This window comes from Diaphorina citri, unplaced genomic scaffold (assembly GCF_000475195.1).
Source record: "Diaphorina citri unplaced genomic scaffold, Diaci psyllid genome assembly version 1.1 scaffold1106, whole genome shotgun sequence".
Lineage (NCBI taxonomy): Eukaryota > Metazoa > Arthropoda > Insecta > Hemiptera > Psyllidae > Diaphorina > Diaphorina citri.
In genome coordinates, this window is record NW_007378535.1 from 60,458 (window position 1) to 79,183 (window position 18,726).

Here is an 18,726-nt window from a genome sequence, read left to right on the forward strand (position 1 = left end):
TAATACTAGGCTGACATGAAGAAATGTTATAGCATCAAGAAGCAACCATAATGAATACTAGGCTGACATGAAGAAATGTCTCATCTTTTCTTTTTTTTTATTGCCTTCCATTTCTTTGATATCCATCAAAATTATCAAGAATATTTTCTTGTTACATGAAAATAGAGAAGATCGGAAGAGCGTCCTGTAGGGAAAGAGTGGAGATCTTTTTCTTGTTACATGAAAATAGAGAAAAAAATTCCCATTTGCTTTTCCCTTCAAGAGTTATCCAATCAAAAAGGCGCTGAGTTAACTTATGAAATTGAATACAAGGTTCAGACAATTTTCCAGATTATTCAATCATGTTTTATCGTGTCAACATCAGGAGTTTCAAAAAAGTCTATCGGAAAAAAATATCTTTAAATAAAGTGAAATAAATTTCTCTCAAAATAAAACAAACAAAACAACAAAAATTCCTTTTCATTTATTTCCAATATGGAAAAATGAATGAAAAGTTCATAAACAGTCAAACTGAGGCGGAAAATTTCATTTCCTTTTTGAAAAGATAAATTGAAAACTTGGGCCCAAATGAAAAATGACATGCATGAAAAACACAGAAGCTTTTATCAAAAAAACCTTGAAAATTTAATACCTACCTACATATTTTGGTCAAATCATTTATAAAAGGAGTTTAGAAATATGTTTACCCAATACCCATACGGTATGGTATGGGCCATACCCAAAAGATTTGAGGGATATAGGATTATAGGGGCAGACAAACACATTTGGGACATTAATATCAACTGAAAAGTCCTTATCAGGAAGTACCAAACTCGTAAAATTTTCCAGGTAACCCTAAAATTTATCTCTCCCTATACACTACCAAAACAAGTTGACGGTTGACTTTTTTTTTCTTTTTCTAGGTGAAAGTTAGGGAAACTCACATAGGAAATCAATCATTTTATTTTCCTATTGGCCCGTGCTTGCTACTTGAGATTTTTACCACTAGAAAGCGCGTGGTTGGTATGTGCGAATGGGTGACCATCTGTGGACAATCGTGTATTGCTGGCTTTACCCAGCCCCACTCAGGCTAGATTAAGTTCATATTAGGAGGAGGCGGGTAGGGTGGCTTGTCCCCGAATCAAGGGTACGAAGAAATGTTATAGCATCAAGAAGCAACCATAATGAATACTAGGCTGACATGAAGAAATGTTATAGCATCAAGAAGCAACCATAATGAATACTAGGCTGACATGAAGAAATGTTATAGCTTCAAGAAGCAACCATAATGAAAAGAGAGGGCACAAAATAAGAAATATTATGTAACGAGATTACGTTATGGATTACAGATATATCTACCTACATATGACGAAAAGAGAGAAAGAGAGTAAAAAGAAAGAAAGAAAGAAAGAAAGAAAGAAAGAAAGAGAGAGAGAGAGAGAGAGAGAGAGAGAGAGAGAGAGAGGGGCGGCTGATATTCAATACTTCAATAGGTAATCTGCAAATTCGTTACTACCTATAGGAGAGAGAGAGAGAGAGAGAGAGAGAGAGAGAGAGAGAGAGAGAGAGAGAGAGAGAGAGAGAGAGAGAGAGATGGAGAACAAGATCAGGAGAGATTAAATTGGAAATAAAGGAGAGAGATAGAAATAAATAGAGAGAGAGAGCTTGTGTGGAATAATCAGATTAATGTATGATGGATGTAGGTAATAAGAGAGACAGGGAAGGGAGGGGAGGGGAAGAGAAGTAGGGAGAAAAGGAAGAGAAAGAGATGGAAGTCCCTTTACTCCAGCAGTAGGCTATTATACTATTACTAGCTGAATTCCGTCGCTTCGCTCCGGAATCCCGCTAGTTCATCCCGAGGCATGGCCAAACTTGTGGAAAAGGCATATTGAACTTTTTTGTTCAATATTGAATGGGAGGTGATCTGCCTTGAAACTTGAATTATTTATTTACACATGAATGTCTGAATGGCGTCTCGGAATACAATAATAAGACAAGGAAACTTGAGAGTAGCTTAGGTACCTGTAAGTAAGTAGGTAATAGCAGATTAGCAGATACTATTGATCTTATCTATAGTAGGTAGGTAGGTACCATATGTCTTTACTTGAGTACCTACCTAGGACTGAAAATAAATGCGCTCTACTAATGATATAAAGTGATTTGAGCCAGCCTAGATAGCTTAGTTGGTAGCGCGTCTGCCTTGTAAGCGCTAGGCCGCGGGTTCGATTCCCGCCCGAGGCGGATTTTATCCTGATGGGATACCTTGGATTCTCGTTTATCCAGGTTCGACTGTATTGTGTTTATCTGTTTTTAATAATAGGTATGTTACCTATCACCTATCGTACCTATGTGATTTCGCGATTATGTTCGCGGATGCGGATTTCGCGATTATGTTCGCGGTTTGGCGATTATGTTCGCTGATTTCGCGATTATGTTCGCGGATTTGCCAATTTTGTTCGCGGATTTCGCGATTATGTTCGCGGATTTGGCGATTTTGTTCGCGGATTTGGCGATTATGTTCGCGGATTTGGCGATTATGTTCGCGGATTTGGCGATTATGTTCGCGGATTTGGCGATTATGTTCGCGGATTTGGCGATTATGTTCGCGGATTTGGCGATTATGTTCGCGGATTTGGCGATTATGTTCGCGGATTTGGCGATTATGTTCGCGGATTTGGCGATTATGTTCGCGGATTTGGCGATTGATTTCGCGATTATGTTCGCGGATTTGCCGATTATGTTCGCGGATTTGCCAATTTTGTTCGCGGATTTCGCGATTTTGTTCGCGGATTTCGCGATTATGTACGCGGATTTGCCAATTTTGTTCGCGGATTTCGCGATTTTGTTCGCGGATTTCGCGATTATGTTCGCGGGTTTCGCGATTATGTTCGCGGATTTCGCGATTATGTTCGCGGATTTCGCGATTATGGTCGCGGATTTGGCGATTATGTTCGCGGATTTGGCGATTTTGTTCGCGGATTTCGCGATTTTGTTCGCGGATTTCGCGATTATGTTCGCGATTTAGCGATTTTGTTCGCGGATTTCGCGATTATGTTCGCGGATTTCGTGATTATGTTCGCGGATTTGGCAATTTTTTTCGCGGATTTGGCGATTATGTTCGCGGATTTCGCGATTTTGTTCGCGGATTTTGCGATTATGCTCGCGGATTTCGCGATTATGTTCATGGATTTGGTGATTTTGTTCGCGGATTTCGCGATTATGTTCGCGGATTTCGCGATTATGTTCGCGGGTTTCGCGATTATGTTCGCGGATTTCGCGATTATGTTCGCGGATTTCGCGATTATGTTCGCGGATTTAGTGATTTTGTTCGCGGATTTCGCGATTATGTTCGCGGATTTAGTGATTTTGTTCGCGGATTTCGCGATTATGTTCACGGATTTCGCGATTATGTTCGCGGATTTCGCGATTATGGTCGCGGATTTGGCGATTATGTTCGCGGATTTCGCGATTATGCTCGCGGATTTCGCGATTATGTTCATGGATTTGGTGATTTTGTTCGCGGATTTCGCGATTATGTTCACGGATTTCGCGATTATGTTCGCGGATTTCGCGATTATGGTCGCGGATTTCGCGATTATGTTCGCGGATTTCGCGATTACGTTCGCGGATTTCGCGATTACGTTCGCGGATTTCGCGATTACGTTCGCGGATTTCGCGATTACGTTCGCGGATTTCGCGATTACGTTCGCGGATTTCGCGATTACGTTCGCGGATTTCGCGATTACGTTCGCGGATTTCGCGATTACGTTCGCGGATTTCGCGATTACGTTCGCGGATTTCGCGATTACGTTCGCGGATTTCGCGATTACGTTCGCGGATTTCGCGATTACGTTCGCGGATTTCGCGATTACGTTCGCGGATTTCGCGATTACGTTCGCGGATTTCGCGATTACGTTCGCGGATTTCGCGATTACGTTCGCGGATTTGGCGATTATGTTCGCGGATTTCGCAATTATGTTCGCGGATTTCGCCATTATGTTCGCGGATTTCGCGATTTTGTTCGCGGATTTCACGATTTTGTTCGCGGATTTCGCGATTATGTTCGCGGATTTGGCAATTAAGCGTGCTTGCATACTGGCGCTACCTAGCGGACGAAAAAAACAACTGCGTAAAGTCTGACGTCACACATCTTTGAGCTCTTTCATTAGAACGGAAAATAAAAAAATTGAATTTTAGACCTTTTACATTTATTTTTTCGGAGTTTTGACCTCAGATTTGGATTTTTCCCAACTTTTTACATAGGAATCGACCATTTATTTTTAAGTTTTACCCATTTGCAACTGCTCCAGTAAGCTAATGCACATCAAAAGGAAAATACGCTACCTGTATCAATAATTATTGGTATCATAATGAGAAAATATTAAGTGTGTGAGATGACCAACCTCAGTGGTGTTTTTTATTTCTCTTTTTAATCTCTTTCGTTTTTTTATATTATTTTTACTTTCGATTCTATTTTTAGACACTTAGAAATGTCCCTGTCTGTAAATGAAAGGTGATTATGTAATGTAAGAAAGACGTAATAATATACATAATAGATCAGTTGCGCTTACTTGGGCGATGTTTCAAAGTCATAGAGCAGGAAAAATGAGGACCAACGGAATTTTTCTTTTTCTTCTACGACTTCTAGATCGCGAGATAAATCGATTTAAAAAATACCGGTAAATCGTGAACTTTGACGTCACGTCATACGCTCCCGTAGGCGATGACGTCACATCAAATGTTCCGAGCAAAGCTCCCTCGCAGGCAACGCGTTAATGTATTTGTGCGCATACGTTTCTGCGCATTTATTTCTGCTCCTCCGCTAGCGCGCTTGCATAGTGGCGCTACCTAACGGACGAAAAAAACAACTGCGTAAAGTCTGACGTCCCACATCTTTGAACTCTTTAATTAGAACGGAAAATAAAAATTGAATACTCGACTTTTTACAGTTATTTTATTGATTTTTTTTTTTTTTTAGTTTTGACCTCGGATTTGGATTTTTCCCAACTTTTTACATAGGAATCGACCATTTATTTTTAATTTTTACCCATTTGCAACTGCTCCAGTAAGCTAATGCACATTAAAAGGAAAATACGCTACCTGTATCAATAATTATTGGTATCATAATGAGAAAATATTAAGTGTGTGAGATGACCAACCTCAGTGGTGTAGTACTGTAGTAGTTAGAACGGTGGACTTCGCATGTGAAGGTTGGTGGTTCGAAGTCAAGTCATTGTTGTGTTTTTGCCCCCTTTCTTTTAGCTTGAGAACGGGAATAAACCGTTTCCCAGCCCTATAAAAAGCAAAAAAAAATCAATTTGGCGAAATTCGAAATACTGATGAGGACACCTTTTAAAGTTCTGTTTCCCAATCTGCTCACAGAACTCTAATGGAAACTGACTGGTTCTCGGGTCGGAAGATGCCGCCATCTAGAGGTTGGTTCTGGAACTTCTGGTCTGACAGTCAGCGTCAGAGAAACAACTCTCTACCACTGGTAAGTCATGTTGACATTTGTTTTGCAACAGTTGCGAAACGAATGTTTTTCGAATGTTTTGAGCAATTTGAACAAAACACCTAGTGCATGGTACAATGGTACATACTAAAAGACAAGACTTTTTTTTTAGAAAGAAGTCTGGAAAGGAATAAGTTGCTTGCTTGTTGCAAAACCAAATATTAAACATTAAGGTAGCTTGGTAGGTACCTAATCCTGATTGTAATAAAAATAAGGAAAGGTGACTATAACAACAAAATTCTAATAAAAACCAACAAATAATGTAGGGTCCAGTGGTAACGCGCTTGCTTGCCATGCAGAAGGTCCCGGGTTCGAATCCCACCATCGACAAAAATTTGTACTCGTTTTTCGATGTGTGATATTCACAGACATTTTTTTACGAATACTTAACCTAGCTATTTTCACTTTCTATATTTCTCTCTCCTCAGAGTACTTTGTAATTTCGTTCAATAGCTTGTTATTCTTTTCATAAATATATGAACTAAAAAATAAAAAATAGTCAAGATGATCTACTTTTCAAACGCATGGAAAAGGTTTGTTCTTGGAACGGCTGGCTTTCTCCTATCCTGTCTTAATTCTCTCTTCGATTTCGGTATGATAAGACCTTAGCAGATAGGTACAGTTCCTTCTATCAAACCCCTTGAAAAAAAAAACTAAACAATCCATCTCATTTCCCTTTGATGAAAACTCAGAAGGTCAGTGAGTCAACATAACACCCCTTGACCCTTTTCCTCTGAATCGCCAGTTGGCATGATTTCGCCTGTCGCTGAAATTACCCCACTTTGTAGCGAAAGTATCTTTGTTAAAATCTCAACAGTACCTACCACCGGAAAACAAAGATACTTTCGCTACAAAGTGGGGTGCACCCAGGATTTTACTTTCGAGTGTCAGATTTTCCAGTTGAGAAATCTCTGTCGAGTTTAATATCTACCGGTTTTTTCTCTGTGTTGTCTGTGCTGCTTTATGTTTTTTTTTTTTTTTTTTTTTTTTTTTTTTTTTTTTTTTTTGGTAGGTTCCTTTTTTTTCTATTGTACATACTGTCGGTAAAGAAGCCTTGAAGTGTACATTTTGTAAATACTTCGTTTGAGCATATGATTTGGTCAGGCCATCGCTAGGTATCCTGACACAAGAAGCGGAGAGTAGAATGACAAAGTCGTAATACCTACTTTCGTTGTCATTTGAGTAAAAAGATTGATTAGCACTTCACCCCACGGAAAAGTACTCAAAAGGTACCTACCTGTTTTGAAAAGCACCAAAAGTAGGGCAAAATCGTTGGTCCGATTGATAGTCACATCAAGGGGTAGGCAGATGAAAGCCTGTAACTCATGAGGTCTTATCGTCCCGAGAGCGAAGGGGGGGGGGAGGAAGACAGGATAGGAGAAAGACAGCCGTTCCGAGAACGAATTTTATCCGTTCAGGATAAAATCCGCCACGGGCGGGAATCGAATCCACGGCCTGGCGCTTACAAGGCAGACGCGCTACCCTCCAAGCTAACTAGACTGGCTCACGAGGTCTTAAATGTCACCCTAACCTACTCACACACTCTCGTTTCGTTGCATGTTTCTGTCATCATCAGGACAAGGTAGACCGCTCGTTCTGGGATGTCATCAAGAACCGTCCCAACTCTCTATCGCAACTGAACAAGGTCATTGATGCCTCTAGCGAGATGAAGGTCAAACAGGCCAAAGCTGAGAACTTCTTTCATCCAGATGCTAAAACATTGGATATGGTACCTGCCCCAATTATAGAACGACAAGACAGCTGACAAAGTTGTAATACTTTCGTTGTCATTTGAGTAAAAAGATTGATTAGCACTTCACCCCACGGAAAAGTGCTCAAAAGGTACCTACTTGTTTTGAAAAGCACCAAAAGTAGGGCAAAACCGTTGGTCCGATTGATAGTCACATCAAGGGGTAGGCAGATGAAAGCCTGTAACTCATGAGGTCTTATCGTCCCGAAAGTGAAGGGGGGGGGGGAGGAAGACAGGATAGGAGAAAGTCAGCCATTCCGAGAACGAACATTATCCGTTCAAGATAAAATCCGCCCCGGGCGGGAATCGAACCTGCGGCCTGGCGCTTACAAGGCAGACGCGCTACCCTCCAAGCTAATTAGGCTGGCTCACGAGGTCTTAAATGTCACCCTAACCTACTCACACACTCTCGTTTCGTTGCATGTTTCTGACATCATCAGGACAAGGTAGACCGCTCGTTCTGGGATGTCATCAAGAACCGTCCCAACTCTCTATCGCAACTGAACAAGGTCATTGATGCCTCTAGCGAGATGAAGGTCAAACAGGCCAAAGCTGAGAACTTCTTTCATCCAGATGCTAAAACATTGGATATGGTACCTGCCCCAATTATAGAACGGCAAGACAGCCGGATAGAAGGAGAGATTTGTCTCCTCATCGAGAGCCCGTACCGGATTTTGAGGGTAAGTTTGAAATTTTGGAATAAATTTTTTTATTTTATAAACTGCATGTTCAGTAAATATAAATATACTTACCCAGAAACTCTAAATAAATAAACAAATTACAAAAAAAATCGAAAGCCATATCAAATTTAAAGGTAAGTTTGGAACTTTCGTCTCCTTTATCGGATTCAATGGAAAAACCGGATACCTATTATTTATCTTTGTAACTAGATAATACGTCAAACTCATGACGCCGAAAGAAAAAGATGCAAAACAAAGTTTTTAGCAGGAGATACCTACATGTAAAATTAGAGCATGATTTATTATTTTGTTTATGTAGATATCTACCTAGAAACTAAGAAACATACCTAGGTACCTAAAGAAAATACCTAGACACCTATTTCAAACTTTTTTTTAGTAGAAGAGAAAAACAAGACATATGAAAACCAAAATGGTCTCGAGCAAAATATTTGTTACGGATGTTCGCTTGATAGGAAATACGCGAATAGCATTTACATGCGTCAAAAAGTTTTGATGTTATGTGTAAAACTTTGTACTTGTTGTAACACTGGGTTGTTTTTGATACACGAACAGTTATTTGTGACTTTTTCTGTTCCAAGTTTAGATTAGACCAAACTTTAAATTAGACGCACCATTAAACTATTCCGTTTTTCATCACACAACCTGAGATTGCTTTCCAATCTTTCCATTTTCCTTCTTTTTTGAAGAAGTTTGATAGAAGGAAAAGTAGCAATAGAGAGATTTTATCCCGAAAGAGATAGGATAGAAGAAAGCCAGCCGTTCCGGAAACGAAGGTTTGCCAAAACAAAAGAGTGAAGGCCTTATCGTCCCGAAATCGAAAAGAGGAGGACAAGATAGGAGAAGGCCAGCCGTTCCGAGAACAAATCTTGTCTGAAAAGTCATCTTCAAGTAGGCAGTTTTATACCTACGGTTGTTTCATCTATTCTTTCCCCTTTTTATCATTGTTTTTTATTCGTTTATATTTTTCAAACCTTTAAATTCTATTTTTAGCATCGCCGACTTTTTTTATTAAAAAATTTGTATTCGCAAGTTTGCCTGAAATAGGTACCTATCTATGTTATGTATTGTATGTTGCAAGTCTGTGATTCTTTGGACTTAGAAAAATTAAAAAAAGTTCAATTTTTTTTTGTGTACCTATGTATCTGATTGTATCTGTTTCTTTTTCAAACCATCTGTAATTCTTGTTAGAGAGTTAGAGACTTTTTCATTGATTTTCCATCTACCCATCTCTCTGTCTCTGTCTTTCTCCAGTATTGGTATATTTCCCTCTCTCTCACTCTCTCTCTCTCTCTCTCTTTCCTTCTCTCTCTCTCTATCCCTCTCTTTCTCTTTCCCTCTCTTTTTGCCCCTCTCTCCCGCTCGCGAAGAAAGATAGATCTTTCCTCTTCTTTTTTTTCTGGCTTTATTTAATGTGGCAGGAGCTCTTCCACCCAACCAAAACCTTACAGTCCTCTTCTCTTATTCTCTTAACAAGCTTACAGTTTCACACTTCTTAGGTAGGTACATACCAGGATTCATAAGATATTCTTGCCGGAGGAATTTTCCTGAGAATCTGATACCATTGACAAAATTGAGTTTGACAATCTTGCCATTAGGCATTTTGAGAAAAGTTAACAAAGAATAGAATTTCATTTTTGAGTTTAGTTCGTGGGAGGAAAAAAGTTGAGTAGGTATGAAAGTAGGTATTTATGAGTAGGTAAAGGTACAGCATGTAGTATCTACCTACCTATCTCATTCTCACAAATCGAACCAAGTAGGTATTATTCAGTACATATTCAATTTCACAGGGTTTTTTTTTTTTTTTTTTTTTGGCTTATTTCTACCTCTTTTTCTGTCTTTCTCCAAAATCGGAAGATCAAACTCTTTTTCCTTTTATTTCTCTCTCTCTCTCTCTCCATCTACCCATCTCTCTGTCTCTGTCTTTCTCCAGTATTGGTATATTTCCCTCTCTCTCTCTCTTTCCTTCTCTCTCTCTCTATCCCTCTCTTTCTCTTTCCCTCTCTTTTTGCCCCTCTCTCCCGCTCGCGAAGAAAGATAGATCTTTCCTCTTCTTTTTTTTCTGGCTTTATTTAATGTGGCAGGATTCTACAAAAGGAGCTCTTCCACCCAACCAAAACCTTACAGTCCTCTTCTCTTATTCTCTTAACAAGCTTACAGTTTTACACTTTAGGTACATACCAGGATTCATAAGATATTCTTGCCGGAGGAATTTTCCTGAGAATCTGATACCATTGACAAAATTGAGTTTGACAATCTTGCCATTAGGCATTTTGAGAAAAGTTAACAAAGAATAGAATTTCATTTTCGATTTGAGTGTGTGGAAAAAAGTTGAGTAGGTATGAAAGTACATAGATATTAAATTTATGAGTAGGTAAAGGTACAGCATGTAGTATGTACCTACCTATCTCATTCTCACAAATCGAACCAAGTAGGTATTATTCAGTACAGTACATATTCAATTTCACAGGGGTTTTTTTTTTTTTTTTTTTTTTTTTAGGGTTTTGAAAGGGGAAATGTAAATCTCTGATAAAATCCGCCCCGGGCGGGATTCGAACCCACGGCCTAGCGCTTACAAGACAGACGCACTACCAACTAAGCTAACTAGGCTGGCTCACAGGTGTTTCACAGATTGAATACATTTCCCCCAAATAGCTACATACATAAATCTCAATTAGAACACAAATGTCGTTCAGCAAATTGATTAATTTCCATTTAAAATTAAAAATCTCGTACTCATTTTATTTACACCTTGGAGTAAAAGTAACTTTTAATTGTATTCCACGACCAACGGTGGGGCGTGCCACGACAAAAGAAATGTTCAATATTAGAAGAAAAAGAGGAAAGTTTAAAAAAAAGAAAAGAATTGAACTTTTTTTGTAGTAAAAGTCGACTTGTAAATGAGTAAGGTAGAGTGATATTTGTGTCAAAATTGTGTCGAAAGCTCCTCGCTTCTATTTGTGTCGCATTTGAAAAGGAAAAAAAAAAAATTCTTCAGTGATCAATTTCTCGCAATTTTTACTAAAAAGTAGAAGAGTCTGTGTTTCATATTTAACCTAACCTATCATTTCTAACAACATTCTCTGGGTGATTTTCTCAACTTCAGCTTCGTTTTCGATAAAAGTCAGGAAACTGACAGGGTAGGTACCTAGATATCATCTATTCTAAACCAAGAATGGTTTAGAATAGATGATATCTACCTACCCTGAGGCGTTGTCCGTGTTTTTCTGGCGCACCCTGTAGGTACATACTTGGAATTGTATTATTTCTACTCCGTGTATCTCGCGAGCTTTGACCAATGTTATCATCAGGTACGTATGTCTGTTTGTTTGTTTATCTGTATCATATAGATGGTGACAGACGGGTTTATGGAGGGTGAGAGAAACCATTGAATAGTCTGCTTGAGTGCGTATGTAAGTGGAAAGTCGAAATCGGCGCTTCAAGAACGAAATCGTCTAAGGGTGCCCACAGAACGAGGAATTCAAGATGAAGCCGTAAGATGAAAAAAACAAACGTACCCATTCTTATGAGACCGGTGCAGAACGGAACATTCCGAAGATCCGAGATAAATTTCAGAAACAATGTTTCAGGAAAAAATTTCAAGAACAAAATATTTTGTTTTTGAGGCAAATTCAATGGGTTTCAATGATCAGCTTGGAAATCTTTCTGGAAAATTCAACCTCGTCGTTTTGGGCTTACAGCAGTTATAGCGTTTATGCTTCTAGCTAATCTAGCACTAGTCTAGTGATCTTTACAAACTGATGGACCGAGTATTCATACTCTAATCGTATAGTCAGAAGGTTCAGAAGTGTTTCTAAACTCTGTTCAAGTGTACAGTCCACAATTTCAACTATCTCTCACACCCCTCCCCAGTTCTTTTCATTTACCTACATATCTCTCACGGCCCCCTTTTCTTTGACCCATATCTCACACTTCTCGCTTCCCCATTCTCGCTCCTCCATAGCTTCCAGAATTGTACCTCCCATTATCTCAGATTGTCTCTATTTCACTCAAGTGTCTCTGATTCTCCCCAGGCCGTGGAGCTATGTTTGAAGTCGGGTGCCAAAATCTCCACCCAGCAGTTCGACCTCTCTACCCCGGTACATCTAGCCTGCTCCCAGGGTGCCCTAGACATAGTGCGGCTCATGTTTAATCTGCAACCCACCTAAAATATTTGAAGAAGAATACCTGAAAAGTTTGAAAATAGGAATTAAAATGAAGGATAGAGAGAGCAACGATCTCTTTTCACTCTTAAGATGTGTTTGCCTACATGATCTATCGATAAGTCTACACCTTGTCCTCCTCCTCTTCCTTCTCCTTCTTCTTATTCTCCTCCTCTTTCTTCTTCCTCCTCTTCTTTCTCCTCCTCCTCCTCCTTCTTCTTCTTTGGTTCGTTGAAATTAAACTCAAGCAGTATCTAATATGGCATAAAAAAGACCCCGCCAAGTCGTTCCTCCCAAAATAAATCAAGTGCCACAAAAAATAAACAAAACTCCATCCCACCCCAAAACCTGAATATGCTTCATCTTGAATTCCTCGTTCTGCGGGCACCCTAACGGTCATCTTTTGTGGAAATGCAAAAATCTAAAGTAGGCATTTCGAAAAATATTTAACTTCGGATATTTTTTGACCGGATTCAAAGTTTTTTCGGCTCTGTGCTGGGATTCGGGATGCACTCAGTCTCTTGAGGACAATATAGTCTCGAAGTTTAGGGTATTGGGCGGGGAATCCCAATAGGCACTATTGTTTTCTAAGCGCCAATATAATGTTGAAGCCGTACACTGTTGAACATTAACACCATCCGTATGTATTCAGAGCTTAAAGTTCAACAGCATGTATGAATGAAAATAAATGACTATTTAATTTACCATACAGGGTGTCCGGAAATTTGGTAACATTCGATTTATCGCAAAAACAAGGTCATCGTGGAAACACACTAGGTCACTTACTTTGCTTCTCATTTTTTTCATGATTCCGGGATTACGAAAATTCTTTGCATTTCACATTCACATTTCGCCAAATTCTGACGTCACAACAATTTAATGATCAGGTTTTTTTTATTATTATTATTTTTATCCTGATTCATTAGGTAGGTGTTTGGAAATCTGGATTCGATGGATTTGAAAATCTCATTCACTGGTTTCGGATTTTCGATTTTCAAAACTTTGTTTACTGAATTCGATACTACAAAACAAACTGAATCTGGATTCATTACATTCAGACAAAAAATACCCCTAGTGTTCAAGGTTTTCAAAGGTTTTTCTTCGGTAACATTATGTAATATGTATTGTCATTCCTTTTGAGAAGTACGAAATCCAAGGTGTGAACTTTATTTATGGAACGTGGCGCGTGGGTCGGATCTAAATACCAGAAAGCGGAAACAGAATAAGAAATCTACTTCTTTATTAATTTCCTTCTTATTTACTTATCTACTTACCTACCTACCTACCCATGTATTTATTTACCCACCTATGTATCTTGAAGATACAGAAGCCTGAGGCTACATGAGTCACTTGGAACTTGAGAGCAAACTGACGTAACTCTGGGTCTCTCGAAACGGAAATGTAATATCTTTCAATTTTATTAAGAAATCTCTTTTCCTCTCCTTCTGCAGAGAGGGTTTCTAGAAAGACAATTTCGTTTAGACTCAAAAACAAATTGACTAGTACGGGTTGAATAGCCCTTCTGGGAAAACGTAATCAAAATGACTGTTGGATTGTAGGAAGAACAATCAAAATACTTTTGTTTTTTATTAAATTGTGAGCCTACTGCTTCTGGCTATACCAGCCTACCGTCAAAAATAGCATCCACTACGGTTATAATAATTATCTAATGTATATGTACATTATGTACTTATGTACTTACCTATATTGGGCACTTCTGTATATATAGAGAGGAGGAGAACTATCGATAGTCGGCACCATCGAAAGTTTTCGATAGTTTTCGATAGTTTTTTTTATTACACATTTTCCTTGTTTCTAAAGGTATTATCCCCCAAAAAGACCTAACCTAACCTTATTTAAAGAAAATTATTAACTGTACAAGTGTACACGTATTAATTTAGGTCACAGGGTTTTATTTCAACTTTTTTTTCTGACACTTTTCACTTCTAAAACGACCAAAACAAATGAAAAATGTGCAGAAAAAACTATCGATAGTCAAGCCTCAACTATCGATAGCGTTCGATAGTCAAAACTATCGATAGTTCTCCTCCTCTACTGTATAAATGAAACCAGAAACTTTTCAAGTTTCAAGACAAGTTCCTTTCCACTATTTCCTATTTAGAGTTATTATGTGAATCCTTTTTGTGAATACCGGTAGTTAATCCTCTTCCTATTCGAACTCTTTGGTGCTTGGGATTAAAGTGACTCTCAACCCTGAGTTCAAAGCCAGACTGGATTGGAAATTTTCTTACCAAACTTTTCAATTCCCGGGTAGGCATCTATGTAAAACAATCTTCTTTGAAACAATGTGACAGCTGTTCCGAGGCACTTTCTTATTAAGTATATATTGATTATTTTTCATCCTCTTCCTGGTCTACTTGTTCCACAGGGGGAGGCCTCCCAGGGTATTCAGAACTTGCTGAACGAGAAGGATAAGACCGGTTGCTCTCCCCTCCACTATGCTTCCAGAGAGGGGCACATCATCTCCCCAACTCCATAAATAACTTCTCATCTCCCCAGGGTGCTGACCTGAACGTACTGGACAAGGAGAAGCGCTCTCCATTGCTACTAGCGGCATCTCGCGGTGGCTGGAAAACCGTTCTCACCCTGGTCCGAAACAAGGCCAACATTCTCCTGAAGGACATCAACCGGAGGAACATACTTCACCTCCTGGTACTCAATGGGGGAGGACACATCAAGGAGTTTGCAGAGGAGGTGGCAGCTGTGTTCCTTGGAGAGGTGAGGAGGAAGAATGGTCGCTGACGTTGGTTTTGGTTGGCCCAGAAGACCAGAACATTTACTGTACCTATTTTCTTGCTTCTTGATAAAGTTACACCAGAAACTTTTCAAGTTTCAAGACAAGTTCCTTTCCACTATTTCCTATTTAGAGTTATTATGTGAATCCTTTTTGTGAATACCGGTAGTTAATCCTCTTCCTATTCGAACTCTTTGGTGCTTGGGATTAAAGTGACTCTCAACCCTGAGTTCAAAGCCAGACTGGATTGGAAATTTTCTTACCAAACTTTTCAATTCCCGGGTAGGCATCTATGTAAAACAATCTTCTTTGAAACAATGTGACAGCTGTTCCGAGGCACTTTCTTATTAAGTATATATTGATTATTTTTCATCCTCTTCCTGGTCTACTTGTTCCACAGGGGGAGGCCTCCCAGGGTATTCAGAACTTGCTGAACGAGAAGGATAAGACCGGTTGCTCTCCCCTCCACTATGCTTCCAGAGAGGGGCACATCATCTCCCTTGAGAACCTGATCAACTTGGGTGCCTGCATCAACCTCAAGAACAATAGTAATGAGAGTCCATTGCATCTTGCTGCCAGGTAATCAACACAAAGAATCAAACAGATTTCAGAGCAATTGAACTATTGGTTCAGTGAACTGTAGAGCTCATTCGGACAAAGGGTCAAAACCCTTTCAAAGGAACACTTGTGCCCAAAATCTAATGAGCGAATTTCCTTTCTGTGTTGAGACTGTTGAGGTAAATTTCATGTGTGGCAAATTGCATCTAAATCAATCAAACCGCTCGGAAGTTTTGGTCAAACAGGCAAACAAACTAAAGGAATAAAAGACTAGATCCTTCACAATGAATGTATTGGATTCTCAATGTATTACTATCTCAATTCTCAATATTTTTATCTTATCAAATATGCGAGACCTCGATTAGACTTGGAAAGGCAGGATAACTTTTTCTATCTACGTCCATCCGAGAACACATACTAAAGTGAGGTTTGTTTCTTCGAAGGTAAGACATTGTGACACCTAAATAGTAGTTGGAGTTCATATTTGTATATCTTGTAACAAACATGAACTAGGTACCTATATCTGTGACATCCTAAAATAGTTGATAGTATCTAGCTAAAAGGTATTCTAGGAAGCTTGTACAAAATAATTCATCGGAAGGTTCCACGAAAACGGAGTTTTTTAAAACAACCTGACAATAGCAAATTATAAATATGTAATTAATATAAGTAGTAATCTGAAGAGCTTTAATTTGTCAGTACAAAATAACAATAAATTATATTAAACTATTTTTTATTTATACGATATTTATGAACTAGGTATATCTGTGACATCCTAAAATAGTTGATAGTATCTAGCTAAAAGGTATTCTAGGAAGCCTGTACAAAATGATTTCTTCATCGGAAGGTTCCACGAAAACGAAGTTTTTTAAAACAACCTGACAATAGCAAATTATAAATATGTAATTGATATAAGTAGTAATCTGAAGAGCTTTAATTTGTCAGTACAAAATAACAATAAATTATATTAAACTATTTTTTATTTATACGATATTTACACTTAGGATGTTATCTGGTTTTAGAAAGCGCGGTAATGATAATAATCTAGCAGCGTCTTACTCATATTCCATCCAGCAAGCATAGAAATGGCAAAGTAAATCAGGATGGGAATCAGAGGGGATAGAATAACCTGGGTTGTATGAAGTATGGGGAGACAGTTATAACCCAGGAATGTAATGTACACGTAGTAGCTAAGTGATAGAAACCATAGCAAGTTCCCCAGGAATACCGGTAGGAACCAGTCATGTTCCATGAAGATATTGTACATGAGTAGTTGTACAATATGGGAGATGACAAGCATGGGACAGAACGCGTTCAAATGAACATCAAAACAGTAAGCCCACTCCACGTCCTGGCCTAGGTGTTGATTCTTGATGAGATACTTGTTACTCAGATACCAGAGGAACGTCGCAATGACCAAGCCTACAGCGATACAATCCACGAACAAAAAATTCAAGAGAAACTTGACAAAGGACCAGAAGCCGAGATGAAAGTTCAATGTGAAAGCCAGGGAAGAGAGACATAGCCAGCCTGCCAGGAGAACCAGGAACGCTGGATCATCCCGAGCAAACTGACTCTTAGCCTCCTTGCGGTAGTTGAAATTCTTGTACACCTTCTGAGGCGAAATGAACAAGTAGGTCATCTGCCAGAGCGCAAACTCAAAGTCCATCTGCTCAAACTTGAACAGACGTCTCAAGTAGCGATAGCGCTTGACTGCGGCCGACATGCAAGTCTTGTGTGTGACTGGAGGAGGTAGGAATGAACTAGTGGAATCCTTCCTCAGTGGAGGACTGTACAGAGATCTGCTGGAGCTTGCTCTACTCATATCACGTGTCACACCTTACAACGTGACACTCACGTGACGAGCTTACACACACCTAAGAGTTATCGAAATGACTCACTTTTCTAAGAGTTATCGAAATTACTCACTTTCCTAAGAGTTATCGAAATGACGGGATTTCCTGAGAAATGATCTCGCGTCCCAGGAGGGAAATCTTACCTTGGTTTTATCTTTCTCACGAGAAACTCTTCATTCGACTCTAACTCAAACTAAATCTAGGCTCAGAGAAAAATTCCCTCTCGCGTAAGTTTTCAAAGGCGAGGTTTCGCGGCAACTTATACTATGGACAAATTTGTAACTTGGGTCCTCGCAGGGGATAGGGTCTTGTAGAAATGTTTGCAAAGGTCTTGGGGCCGAGTGTAGATTCCTAGTCGGGCGGATAGGTGTCACTCACAACTCGGAATAAGGTTACGTCTGCAATGAAACAAAAACGTAAACACAATTCTAACTGGATGTTTGGTACAAAGTTCGTTGTGAGGACAAATTGGCTGAGATTTGGGACGGTTCTCAATTCTCATAAACATCTAGGTAGACACCTAGCAATTCAGTCCTATTCGGGTAGGATAAACACGGTATTATATTCTATTCGGGTAGGATAAACACGGTATATTATATTCTAGCGTTGAGTCTTGAACGTAAAAACCTAAACCTCTTTTCTCGGATAGTAGGAAGTTGAAATATTTTGAGCATCAAGTTGCTGTTCGTTGTGATTTGGTATGTTTTGTTGCGGAACTTGAACGTTGATATTTAGTTTGAGGGAAAGTATGTTAAAGTCCAAAGAAATCGATCTAATGCTAATTGTTGTCTAAAACTTCAAGTACAAAGGTCTTTTGAAAGTAACATTCTCCTTCTGTGTCAGAATATTTCTCTTTTGCTTTGGAGTTTTACAACCAATCTTTAGTCCTACAGATTTGAAGGGTCTACTCAGTCCATTATAGTCGCAGAATGGGTCTGCTCTCAGTCCAATCTGACAATAAGAACAAGGTAATTTTAATTCTAAAAAAAGAAAAAAAATCCTAAACTAAAATGAACCGTACGGAGACAGCCTCATTTAGACTGCGTGAGTAAAGGGACTTTTCAGTCGGATGCTCACAGTGTGAAGTTGGAAATAATGTAGGTATATTTTATTCCAGGTATTTTGAACCAGGGAAAAATGAAAACTGTATCGGTTTATTCGAATTGGTAAAAACCTTATTCAAGGTAATGTAGTCGTAAGATCGATTTATTTTCAAAATGAAAAACGACATAGTGTCAACTTGAACATTTCAACTGATTTCCTAATTACTAGAAAGACAAACCAAAATTTAATACTTCTCTTCTATTATCTTATTTAGACTGCGGGGGTAAAGGGACTTTTCAGTCCCATCCTAGCAGGATAAACAAGGTTTATTCTATTCTATTCACGCTACTAAAAAGTTCTTTCTCTTCTCATTTTCGTTCATAGGTAAGACCTTAGCATAGTGCCTCTGAC

At 39.0% G+C, this 18,726-nt stretch overlaps 2 protein-coding genes across 2 annotated transcripts; one reads left to right on the forward strand and one right to left on the reverse strand.

Annotated features, from left to right (window-relative positions):
• Positions 1–4,469: 4,469 nt before the first annotated feature.
• Positions 4,470–7,256, forward strand: LOC113469500. The gene is made up of 3 exons (XM_026827266.1): positions 4,470–4,492; positions 5,362–5,473; positions 7,068–7,256. The coding sequence occupies exons 1-3, from the start codon at positions 4,470–4,472 to the stop codon at positions 7,254–7,256; spliced, it is 324 nt and encodes a 107-aa protein (XP_026683067.1).
• A 9,062-nt stretch (positions 7,257–16,318) lies between these two features.
• LOC103514233 (protein unc-50 homolog) lies at positions 16,319–18,705 on the reverse strand. Its single transcript, XM_008479101.3, has one exon. It carries the CDS (start codon positions 17,238–17,240, stop codon positions 16,434–16,436), a length of 807 nt encoding a protein of 268 aa, XP_008477323.1. The 5' UTR covers positions 17,241–18,705; the 3' UTR covers positions 16,319–16,433.
• Positions 18,706–18,726: the final 21 nt, after the last annotated feature.